Below are 13,302 nucleotides of genomic sequence, written 5' to 3'. Positions count from 1 at the left end.
ATCCGGAGTTTCTCGATTGCTGTGCCAGTCTCATGGAGTTTGAGAGCATAATCGATGGAGATTTGGATGCTCTTATTGTCTGACGTTCGCAGCCATATTCAAGAGTCGACCTGACAAAGGCTTTGTAAATTTGATACTTTATGCTCGGCAGAATTGGGTGCTTCAGCATTATGTAGGAATTAGGGTGGGCAAATCCTATTGTTGCAGATAGGATTAATAGGTAATTTGTACGCTGCCGAAGCCTAACAAGGCCCTGGACATTGTCTAACCAATTTGGAAGCTTAAAAGTAGTGGTTTTACCCTATATCCTGCGAGGGACATTGCTGGTAGCTATTCGATAGCCAGATTTTGTCACATTTATTATCGCTGTATGGTTTCGTCAATGGTATTTGCTTGTTAGATACTCCATTTTCAGTCATAGCTACCCGTGTGACATGTTATGACTGACTCGAATGCTTTTATGAAATGGTTAATTGTGAACTGCTGGTGTTTTGCACGGTTATCAAGAATTTTCCTGGGCTTAAGAGGCTGGTCGATGTATCTCATTCCTGGTCGAAAACCAACTAGACTGCGTTGAGTTCATGTTGTAGAATGAGGGTGACTCGAAGGTTATGAGGGTTTAGTTATCCTATCTCTGGAGGAATTGTTTTTCTGTCCAGATTCTAACAAATATGCTTTGTAGCTTCCCCGCAAGGATATGATCTCCTTCGGTAAAGCGCTCTGCAGGCATAGCATCTTTACCAGCTGTTCCGTGTATTTTCAGCTTCTTTAGGTCTAACTCTTAGTCTTTGACAGTGATGAGTCCAATATTATCATCTTTTAGGCCTGCTCTAGAATCATAAATGCTATGAACATATTGCAAACGGTGCTTCATTTCCACCAAGTTGTTATTTAAGAGTTTCTGAGCTTAATCATTACAAATCTGAGGCCAATATTGCAATTTAGAGGAATTCCCAGATGAAAAGACGGTAAATACGTATTTCATAGGGAGTGTTCCATTTTCACCTAATCTGATTGCAACATCGTTTTATGTATTGCCCCTGTTCAATTGAGCCAAGTGTGTATTACACAGTTTATTTAACCGAAATCAATGATACATGACAGTTGCTTGGAAATGAGAAGACTCCTTGTCTACCTGAATCTACGTAATACCTGTTTAACTACACAATTGGTTACTAACAGGTAATTGTTTAGTAACTAGATAAGTCAGAAAACTTTTAAAATTACACTTAAACATCAGTATGTAGCACCCTTTGTCCCTTAAAAGAAAACAAACTTTGAAGTTATTTTTAAGCTGAAATCACCTTATGTGATTCCTACGTTATCACTTTAACTCGTTATTTGGGCCCAACACATTAATACTACAACTATCCCTGTTAGACTCGTTTAATTTTTTTCCTTTGCCATAATGATCCATTTTCAATAGCAATTTAAATAACAGAAGTCTAATTTTCTGCTATTTCTCTTGGATCCAAATATCTGTCTAATTTTCTCTTGGGCTCAATAGGCTTTTTTTTTAGTCTTAAGTAAGAATCTCCCAAAATGAAAGTGTATGGAGGGTTTTTAGTATCGAATGTGATTTTTTTTTTGGGGGGGGGGTGAAACTGATCCGCTTTTCTACGACTTAAAGAGTTTGGTTTGGTTTCAGTTTCAGTTTGGAGATCCTTATTTCAGATTTTGAGTGTCCTCAAAAGCCAATTTAGAAAGACACTAATCAAGAGCAATGTGAATAAAGGTTAGATGAAACGGCTTATTTAGTTGTGTCTGTAAGTCTGTTACAATATTTCGAAAGTTATTTAGTATATTTAGTGCTGTCAACTTACCTTTTTTTTTCGTTTTGCATTCTAAAATGCTTGCGGAAAAGCAAAATTTAAAAGTAGATGTAAATGGTGGGTGAGGCAGGGCGGAAGGGCAAGTGAGCGTATATTCTAATATCCAAGCAAAGTATAAAGAAAATTTAATCAGTAAACCTTTCAACCGTTTAGATAATGTTGAAGTGTTGGGCATAGTCATAGCTTAGTGATCTGTGAAAAATATGTTAATGGCTTGCTTATTAAGTTTGTTTTGTTTTACAAATTTTTTTTTCAGCGAGTTTAATGTTCTGAAGTCTGCTACCTTGGTCATTCTGAGGATAAATTTATTTCCTATTTGTAGGACAAAAACAAAAGATCGTCTTAAATGGTGTATGAAATAATAAGAAAAGGAAAAAAGAAAGAAAACAAACAAGAAAGCAAGAAAAAACAGCAAATCCAAATTAGCCTAAATACATAAACCAATAAATCCACATTAACTAAATAAATACAACACATGAGGCACCACAAGCTAAATTACACCATAGCAAGGTATGAACTATGATTAGCATCCGAGCCCGCCGCAAACCGAACACGGCGATCTTTAACCCTCTGAACTGGTTCTGTGAGACAATATTTTTTCGCAACATGAGTATTTCTAATCCAAAATGGCAATTTCAGTAAAAACTTGGCATACTTACTATAAATTGATCGGATATATTTCACATCAGTCGCTGTAAATATGGGCCAAAAAGGGGAAAGTCCTAGAAGTTGGGGTTTTACAAAAATGGAATAGAGGCGGACTAGGACCTGTCGATTATATTTCGATTTGCACGGTACAAGCACTCCACCTGCCTTGCGAGTTTGATTTATAAAATGGCTGATAAGTCCATCTCGAGTAAACTTCGTGGTTCTACCAATAGACAGTCCAAGATACGTGAGGGACATCGAGGACTCCACCTCATAACTGCAAAGGTTAATCGCTCAACGTTGGGGAAACGAATCCCCAAATCGTTTTCAAATATGGTTCAGGTAGCTTCCCCTAATATATTGCGAAGTTTTGGGCGCCTTGAATTCTGACATGATATCAAATCTATTGAATTCAGTATCTTAATCGTCGTTAGACAATATTACTCTGTTTTTTCTGTAGAATTGTGATTTCTTCACCGTTAATTTTCCTTTGTTGTCTTCTCACAATCACTTTTTGAGTTATCAAACCCCTAGTCCTTGCATTTCTGATGACTCGATGGATCTTATTTTATAGCGCATCTGGGTATTACGAAATTTGTTTTTACGGGTTTTCCAGCTATAATCAAGCTTTTTTCTCCTCAAAATGCAAAGCAAAGATTTTACTAAGAATATCATCAAAGTGCTAATCGAAGTCCTCTCCTATTGACGGATGGATATGCTATATACTTGTTATGCAAGTGATTGACCAACATCAATCAAGCTGATTTTTGGTGTGTGTATTTTTTTTGTGTGGGGGGGACTGGGGATCATGTTTGAGTTCAAAATACCAAAATCAGATAATAAGGTCTTAGTAGTTTGGCCGAAAATGGACATTTAAAACGGATACATGTGTGAAATTGAGTCAAATACTAAGACTTTTTTTTATTGAACCAAATTGAAATCGAGAGATAAGAAACTACATAATCCAAGTCCAACCAGTCTCAGGTGGGATATGAAAACTTTAATGTTAGAAGTGAGATACATTTCCTCCTAAGTTTTAGACAGTGATTGCAAGAGTTTGTACTGTGGCTCTATGAGGGGGAGGGGAGCCGCTTGTGCCAACTTATATTCTAAAAAAATGTGTATAGACACAGATAAAAACTTAAAACAAAAATGTTCATATAACAAGAGATAATTAAGCATGCCAGAAAATACTTCTAAATACGCATAGCGTTGGTTCTCTCTTAAAGCAAAAACGAAACAAATAGACTAGTCCCAGGATTGTACAGACTGTACAAAATAAATGGCAAGGAATTGGAAACCAGAGTAATTATTTCATGATGTTGCAATCTGGTGCTATCTTTTTACCAATATGGTGCTGTCTTGATTTTTATTCTGATCCCGGCTCTTTTTTGGTAGGTTTCAAGTATTAGGCACTTGATATTTCTTGAATAAAATGTGGTAATTTAGGAATCTTCTTAAGCTGCCAAAAAGTGCCTTGGTTTTTAGTGAAATGCGGTTCAAATCTCTGTCTGTGAAGAAATGTAGCGAAACTACTACTACTACTAACAACTCACCGCAGCACCAAGACGTCTGAGACCAACACAGCTACGCACGCTCCTCCTGCATCCCATTCTATTTAAAGCCTCCCTCTTTACGCTCTCTCAGGAAGTTCCCATATCTCGCACCACAACCGAGGCCCACCTTCTTTCCTTTTATCCATAGATGTTGACTACAATGACGATAATTTGCAAAATTGATTTTTTTTTTGTCAGAAATCAAAATGATTAGGGTTCTGTTTTTAGACATTATATAATATGCAGTCGCAATATATCTGTGATCTTTTGTGGTGAAGTTTGGCAATTGATACCTCTAAGCATATGTTTATAAGGATTACAAATACCTTAGCAATTTTATCAGATTCGGAGCTGCTGAACATCTTCGTTTAGCATGTGTTAAATTTGATAAATTGTTTGAAGTGCCTATGTCCTTTTAACGTAAACTCTAAAGATATAGAGTACCGGATATGCTGCTGCATCTTTAACTTTAATATGTTTATGTAGCCTCCATTTGCAGCAATCAATAGATAGCTTTGATATATTCATCCCCTTCCTCCCCTTCCCGGGAATAATTCATCCCCTTCCCGGGAATAAATTTCATTATGTATGGTCAGTGCCAACAAAAGCTGTTCTGAACAAGTCAATTTGTCCAATACTTAATTAACTCTTTTTTTTATAGTCCAGTTCCTGATCTGAAGCAAACGGGAGATCGAAAGACAAAAACTGGAGGAAAAATCGTGACAAAGGTGTTTGATGCAAGAAAACGCACCAATGTGGATAGTAGAGTCAAGGAGTTCCAGCTGGAAACTGAAGAAAAGCCGTTATTTGAAGTATCAGAACCACCAAAAATTGTATTTTCCGCTCCATTAAAACCGATCAATCTCGGTTTTGAGAATGGAGTTGCTGCAGTCCCAGAAAAAATTGAGGATTATAGTGATTTCAAATATGACGAGGCTGTAAGCTTGAATGATGGTCAAGTTGAAACTTCAGTCTCTGCCAAGTTTAAGTTTGATGAGGCACGGAGCCTAAAAGATAATCAGTTTGAAACGTCAATGAAATTTTCCGCCAAATGTCCAAACTTGGAAGACCCAAAACTGGCACCCGGCGTTTCGGCAGCGGCAAAGAAGCCTAGTGATGAAACTAATAAAGGTATTGCTGTACAATGGAAGTGTAAAGAGTGTTTAGCCACTCACAGTACAGATACGAAGTTTTGTCCAGCATGTAAAGAAGAAAAAGATAAGGTTAAGGGACCCATAGCTCAAACTCCATCTTTGATTGAAATCTTTAAGTTAAAACCGACCTCAACTGAAAATAAAGAGAAGGCTACAGCACCAAATAAGACAGAAACGAAATCTCTAGATGTTTTCAAGCCAAAGCCTGGTAGTTGGAATTGTCAAGAGTGTTATGTGCCGAATCCAGCGGAAAATGTTAAGTGTGTTGCATGTACATCTCCAAAGCCTGATTCTGTACCTCTAGTACCGAAACAGCCCGCTATTCTAGTGTCAACTGATGCCTTTAAACCAAAACTTGGGAAATGGACATGTTCTGAATGTTGGGTTTCCAATGAAGAAAGTGTTTCTAACTGTGTCTCTTGCAGTGCATCAAAACATGGAGCTGAGAAACCATCTCAAGAAACAATATCCTCTACAAAAGATTTAAATGCAAAGGCTGTTTCAAAATCTACAAATGTGGCAGCTCCATTTCAATTCGGAGTCCATATTGAAAGTAAAGATTCAGATAAAGCAGTGCAAAAAAACGATATTTCTATATTCAAGTTTGGTGTGCCAACTACTACAACTACCACACCTGCATTTGTCAATTTTCGTTCGGGAGTAGGTATTAAACCCGCACAGCCAGATATAAGTAATTTTCAAGTCAGTTCAGAGGCACCTTTCTTAAAACGGAAGTTGGAAGACGTAAAAGAAATAGAAGTGCCTGTAGCGGATAAGAACGCAAATATTATTGAGAAAGACTTAAAACGTTTGGACTCATCTGTCACCATAGAAACCCCAGGAAAGCACGCTGAACTTCAAGAAAAAGTTACGTCCTCAAGTCAAACTCCCCTGCTTTCTACTGATGGTAAAATGACTTTTGGTGCTACAAGCTTCGGTTCAAAATTGGAAAGTTCTGAACATAATACTGTTAAGAAAGAACAAGTTGAATGTCAAAGGCAACTTGAAGCTCCTAAATCATTGCAATTTGGCATACAGACGGAAGACAGTAAAAAAATTACTCCACAAAATCTTTTTAGTTTTGGAGTCCCTACTTCCGCTGTTAAAGAAGAAAATGTACCTTTAATTTCTGGGACCGCAACTACAACTATAGATGATTTTTTAGCCCCTTCATCTGCACTTCCTGTGACTCCTTCAATAACAACTAAAACCGATGCTTCTACTTTTGGAGGCATGTCCGCTGTTGCCATTAACGAACCATCTAGACCTCCAAACATTTTTGGTGCAGTTTCTACTCTGCAACCAACCCCTTTTGGTACCCCGTCAGCCCCATCATTCAACTTTAAAGCTCAGGAAGCAGTACAAGCGGGTATAGTTTCAACTATAGATAGTGGCAAATCGGAAGGACAGTTGCCCTCTAAAGATTTCTCACGCTTAACTGAGACACACAAGTCCGCCGAAACTAGTTTGTTTGGGGGTACCAGCACTCCTGTCAGTGGTTTCAGTTTTGGCAAGACGGAAGCCATCACGTCTCTTAAAGACAGTACAACTGCAAGCACGGCAGTTTTTAGTGCACCAACATCTACAACATCACAGGCTGTTTTCAGTAGTGAATCAAAAACAAGCTCTGTATTCGGTTCAAATTCAACACCTATTTCCTCTGCATCTGCTTTCAGTATGCCTGCCGGTGCAATTCTTGGTGGATCGAAAAGCCAAATGGCCAGTGCACCAGTTTTTGGTACCAAGACAGTCCCTGTTTTTGGATCGTCATCCACGCAATCCTCTTCTATGCCATCATTTGGTGCTCCAGGTGTTTCAGCTCCCAGTTTTGGTGGTGTTGGCAATCCAGCACTTACAACATCAATGTTTGATTCACGAAAGCCGTCATTTGGCTCTGCTCTAACATCAGGTGGAACACCGTTTGGAAGTACACAAACCTCAGGGTTTGGTTCCACATCTCAGGCGCTTAGTACCTCTTCTGCTGTACTTCAGCCACTTAATACCCCATCTACCACAGTCAGTCCTTTCGGAATACCAGCCGCTCCGGTTTTCGGTTTCAATGCTCCTTCCTTTGGAGGTGCTGCTCATTTCGGTGCTTCTACACAAACATCTACAGTTTTTGGTGCAAGTTCTTCAACAACGCTTGCTTTTGGAACTGCTCCGTCGAACACAACTGCATTTAACACTGGCTCTACTCACACTTTTGGATCAACGTCGGCTGCTAGCTCCACCTTCGGAACAGGTTCGGTCTTTGGCCCCACAACTAGTGCACCGTCGTTTAAGGCCGGTGCTACTGCTTCTCCTTTTGGTATCAACACTTTTAAACCAACAGCAGAGCCTGCAAAACAAGGGTTCCAGTTTCAAACAGGCGAAATGAATTTTTCGTTCGGGGCTGCTTCACAGGTAATTTCCTAAATCTTTTTCCTTAAATTTCCTTCTCTGTTATTTTTGTCTATTTAAAAATGATCTTGTAAAATTTATTCTTTTTTATCTTCCTTTTCCTCCCCATCCTTTCAGCAAGGAATGAGTCATATATTTGCGCCCAAGATTAGTTTTCAGTTATGTTAAAAATATCAAGCCTTTGTCTCTTTTATTTTATGAAAGATTGTACAGACTATGAAAAAAATTACACCGTACTTTTAAGCTACGTTCTCAAATTGTATTCTAATTTATCTTGTATATTGCAAAACAAAACATAATTGAAATATATGCTAGAAAATTGTTGTCTTGACGGAAAAAAAATGTTAGAAGAGAAAACAAAAGCGAGCTGGCAATATTTCTTGATCTATAAAGTAGCGTACACTTAGTAAAGAGTGGTATATTATTGTTATTGTTGTTTTAGTACTGCTCTACATTTTCCTTTTTTTTGGCCTCATATATATTAAAAAAGTTACGTCGAAACTTGAGAGAAGGCTCTTTGGACCGTAAATCTTGGAATATAGAGCATGTTTATTCTTCTTAAGATGTTTGGATTAATTAATTCCTCTTGTTTTAGGAGCAACCAGTATTTGGAGCAGCTCAACCACCTGCACCCTCTTTTAGTAGTGGTACGGCTATGTTCGGAGCCTCACAACCAATACCAAACTCTCCGTTTTCATCTACAGCCAATTTTCAGTTCGGCCAGTCTGGAGGAACCACTTTTGAAGCACAACCTCCTGCATTTCAGTTCGGGTAACTCTATTTTACTTATTTCAGATATTTTAATAGTTTTGTTTGGAATAGCTAGATTGACAGAATGATTTTTTATTGAAGTCAAATGGCCCATGGCTACAAAATAAATAGCAAACAAAATGACCCAAAACAGCACAAGGTGACATTAATACTGCACTCAAAATAATAGATGTTACAGACTTTCTTGGATCCCAGATAGGTATATTTCTATTGTCCACGGCTATTCGAACCGAACTACCCCAAAACTGGGTTTGGTACCCTTTACTCCTTAATCAATTTTCGGCTAATTTGTTATCTCCATCATATTTGACAAGGAGTTTAAACCTCATCTTCTTTAGTTCTCTGTAATAAGCCAAGACGTGGACCAGATCTTCATCACTGTTCCCACATGTTGGACATGAGTGTGTGCCTTCACTAAGATGGATTCCTCTTCGATATTTCCTTCTCTCCCTAATTGAAAGAATGTTGACCCTGAATGCCATATACTCTTAGATCCTTTCCACGTATCATTGTTTTAAGATTAAGTTTAATCCTCAAAATTCTTTTACTGCTATATGGTAATAAGGATGTTGACTTGAGGCGTCGCAGTGTCATTTCTATTATTTTTGGTCCTATAATGCTGTTGTCACCCTGGCTTAATTTTCTCCTATCCCTAATCTCATACCTTTTCCGTCGTAACAGAACTGACTCAACCCAGAATTACCTTTTTTTCTGGGTTGCCCATTACCCCTTTTGTCTATCTGTTGTGTCATTATATGCAACTTTCATAAGCCTATTTTCTGTGAGTATCGTCAGTCTGTTTTTAGAACTATATAATTCGGGTTCTACTTACCACCTATTATAGCAGTCCTAAATTTTCATTTTAAAACTAGGCAATAACATTTATCTTTCAGTAATAATAAGTTTCTATAAAACCCTATTTAAATTCTTTCTAATTGGCTCTATTTGCGCGGCCCCTGCATTTCATCTGCATACCTTGAAATCGATATATCTTTAATTGACAATATGTTTAAATATTTTTATGTCTTTTTTGATTTATTAACAGTATTAGGCGTCAGGCTGTTGCCCAAGATGGTTTATCTCTCTTAGACAGCTGCGATTAGGCTGCATTCAAAATGCAATAACCCTTAACTATTAGTAGTAAAATTCAATAACCTCAAAATTCAAAATTCAATAACCTATCTATTAGTAATAATCTTTTATAATTTGACTTCCTAGACAATTGAAAACGCAAAGTTATGCGCGTTATTATAAGTGCAATATTGTAAGACGTATTATACTTGTAGAACGCACTAAAATGTTAACCTCCTTTCATGCATTATTTTTCGGCTAAATTTTTCTTAGGTGTTGAATACCTGTTTCTGTTTCTCGACAACCCAAGAAATTAATTTCATTTACGTTGTGTACCAGGCTCAATTGTTACCAATGGTTATTAACTATGTTTTATTATTTGCATTCCAAGACAATGGGTAACACAAAATTATACATATTACGATTGCAGTATTATAAGTGCAGAACACCCTACAATGTTAGCACCTGTAATGCTTTATTCTAGGGGCTAAATTTGTCGTTGAATGTTGAATACTAGTTTCTGTTACTCGAAAACCCAAGAAGAAGAATAGAAGAATAGTTCCATTTATACAAGTAATCATAGTTTAGAATTAAAATTCCAACTAAATAGCGCTAGTACTTAAAAAACAAAAACAAAAAAAAACGAGACTTTAAACACTGACATGTAAAAAGGAACGACCGAATTGGCGAAACTGTTTGTTCTTGGAGTAGGCAATTCCAGTCTTATTTTGTTAGCTGACGTTGTGTTTATTTTATTCCTCTTAACTGGTGTTAGTATCTCTCTATGTCTTTCAATGCTAAGAAGAAATTGTCCAAATTTAAAGATCAAACCCAAACGACGTTCGTGAAGGGATGGTAGTTGAAGGACAGATAGTGGCGATTCATAACTTATATATGCGTCTGAAAGAATAACTTTAAAGGTTCTTTTTTGTAGTGACTCAAGTTGATCGCTTTCGTAAACTGCGTTGTTGACTTGAAGGCCCCATTCAGGGCAAACATACTCGAAAATTGGTCGGAAACGAGCAGTCAACCTTAAATAGAAAATTTGCAAATAATATAATTTTTCATGCTAAATTTGAAGACAATCGAATTTTTCCTTTATCCGCGCGTAATACCTGATTTTTCTTTGAAGTTATTTTTGCGGAAACTAGCATTTTGACTTCTTCAAAACAAAATTTTATTTCTTAGAAAATTTCTCCTTGTGCAACTTCTTAAATTAAGTTTTGAAGACACAATTTTTTCTAGTGCTTAGAGCTTTCAGGTAATCTAGTGCTTTAGAGCTTTATTAAAAAAAAGCACAACTTTTGGCTGAAGAAGAAAATTTGCAAAAAATACAAATTTTTGCGCTAAATTTGAAGACAATCGAATTTTTCCTTTATCCGCGCTTTATACCTAATTTTTCTTTGAAGTTATTTTTGCGGAAACTAGCATTTTGACTTCTTCAAAACAAAATTTTATTTCTTAGAAAATTTCTCCTTGTGCAACTTCTTAAATTAAGTTTTGAAGACACAATTTTTCCTAGTGCTTAGAGCTTTCAGGTAATCTAATGCTTTAGAGCTTTATTAAAAAAAAGCACAACTTTTGGCTGAAGAAGAAAATTTGCAAAAAATACAAATTTTTGCGCTAAATTTGAAGACAATCGAATTTTTCCTTTATCCGCGCTTTATACCTAATTTTTCTTTGAAGTTATTTTTGCGGAAACTAGCATTTTGACTTCTTCAAAACAAAATTTTATTTCTTAGAAAATTTCTCCTTGTGCAACTTCTTAAATTAAGTTTTGAAGACACAATTTTTCCTAGTGCTTAGAGCTTTCAGGTAATCTAATGCTTTAGAGCTTTATTAAAAAAAAGCACAACTTTTGGCTGAAGAAGAAAATTTGCAAAAAATACAATTTTTCGCGCTAAATTTGAAGATAATCGAAATTTTCCTTTATCCGCGCTTTATACCTAATTTTTCTTTGAAGTTATTTTTGCGGAAACTAGCATTTTGACTTCTTCAAAACAAAATTTTATTTCTTAGAAAATTTCTCCTTGTGCAACTTCTTGAATTAAATTTTGAAGGTACAGTTTTTTTAGTGCTTAGAGCTTTCAGGTAATTATTTTGTTTGCTTAGTGAAATGGTTAGTGCTTCAGAGCAAGAAAGAAACTTCTGATGTCTTTACTTAGGTGGGAGGAGGGGTATACACATGATCAGGTTTCTTAATTTAGCATGAAAACTGCATGAAACATTTAATATATTAGTGTATACTATTTTTTAATAGGAAAGGAGATGATTGCGCTTGAGGATGTAATTTTATCAAAAGTAATAAATGTAATTGGAGTAATTAGGATATATAAATTATGATTTCTTTCGTCAGTTTTGAACTGAGAAGTTTGCACAAAAATATCTACGGGACACGTTAATGGATCGATTGAAAGTTAAAAAAAATATTTCAAACGGAAAAAATTACGATTTGTTAAAATTTTCTTTGTGGGACTCTGGAATTCTAAGGAATGTCCTGGCGATATAGACCAGAGGAAGGCTCCTCACACGCCATTTGTGCCTTGATGTGTTACTACTGGTAGCCGCACTAGAAAAGAAATTGTTTTTGTTTTTACCATAACATAGTTAATTGTTTAGCAAATGATGCTAACGGAGCGTCTTGTACCAATTAATAGCCGCTCTACGTAAATCTAATGCAATGGCGTGAAGTTTACCCCGTCAGATAAGCAGAAAAGATTTCTTCATGTGGTCATTGCTAAAAATCCTTTCAAATCCGCTCGCTACAAAAGTTCGATACAAGCTGAAACTTATCTTACAATTCTGCTCGTCTCCCCCCCCCCCCAGTGAAAGAGGGAAATGAATTACCTTTAGAGAATTTATAGTGTAAAATTATAATTTACAGTTCGTGAAGCGACCGATCCGAAGTCGAAGCGGCTTTGAAGAAAAAATGAAAAACATTTATAATATAGAAGTATAGTGAACAATTGCCTCTTTGCTAAAAGAGAAATCGACTCGTGTCCTTGATTGGGTGAAAGTTGGTATGTGTCAGGAATTATGACGATTGTAGGGTATGGGTTTGGGATTCATTTAAAGCGATTATAGATACATTGGTTTTAGGCTTGTTGATTAAATATTTAGTAAAGGAGGTGTAGGAGAGGAGTAAGTGATTTTTTTTCCAAAGAAGTGTATCAGTAGTTGAATTGTGTTTTGTGGGACGCTAATATACATGGGGACCCAATTTGAAAGTAAGATGTAATGTTAATTTTTTTTGCTTTTATTATATGAAGATTTAGCTCTTTTGTTATTATTAATAATAATCATAAAAAAAGGCTTGAACTAAATGGTCCGACGTTAAATGGGTTCACCTGAGACGGGGAAATTATTGGTTTAGTTACAACAACTTCTTCCTAATTTTTTTCTTATTTGTTTTCAGTGCCCCAGCTCCGTCAGGGAATCCGTTTGAAACCGTTCCATCGAAGCAAGGAATTCAAGGACGAGTGATGAGAAAGGCAAGGCGTATGCAACGATAACCATTCTAATTAATTTAGCTTAAATAATTTCAGCTTCCATTCTAAAGTCGATAGTAATTCATTTTCAATTTTAATATTTTTAAAAGCATTGTTTCTTTTTTCCAGTGCAAAGTATAATTAAAGAATGATATTAGAAGTTACGATTCTAAGATGACTTTGGTTGTGAAGCCTTTATTTTGGGGCAAAACAAGTTTAAGATGGTGACTCTGCCACGTAGTTTGGCAACTCTGACACAATATTTGAAGTGATTCTGAATAATGCATGCTGCTTGTACATCACTGCTGAGAGAAACTAAGCTAAGTTCTGGGAGTGTTTCAATAACTAAACTTGAGCAGACATACCGCCAACCCATACCAGG

At 36.4% G+C, this 13,302-nt stretch overlaps 1 protein-coding gene across 1 annotated transcript in view; it reads left to right on the top strand.

Annotated features, from left to right (window-relative positions):
• The window catches only part of LOC136028129 (nuclear pore complex protein Nup153-like), a 44,200-nt gene extending 31,118 nt beyond the window's left edge, over nt 1–13,082 (top strand). Inside the window, exons 7-9 of the mRNA XM_065705776.1 lie at nt 4,698–7,593; nt 8,186–8,361; nt 12,848–13,082. Of these exons, the coding sequence (XP_065561848.1) occupies nt 4,698–7,593; nt 8,186–8,361; nt 12,848–12,944 (3,169 nt within the window). The 3' untranslated portion in view covers nt 12,945–13,082. The remainder of the gene's footprint in view (nt 1–4,697; nt 7,594–8,185; nt 8,362–12,847) is intronic.
• The last annotated feature ends 220 nt before the right edge of the window (nt 13,083–13,302 follow it).

The sequence above is a fragment of the Artemia franciscana genome, chromosome 6 (genome assembly GCF_032884065.1).
Source record: "Artemia franciscana chromosome 6, ASM3288406v1, whole genome shotgun sequence".
NCBI classification, from domain to species: Eukaryota; Metazoa; Arthropoda; class Branchiopoda; order Anostraca; family Artemiidae; genus Artemia; species Artemia franciscana.
Note: the sequence above shows the minus strand (reverse complement) of the source record. Positions and strands in the feature narration are given on the sequence as shown.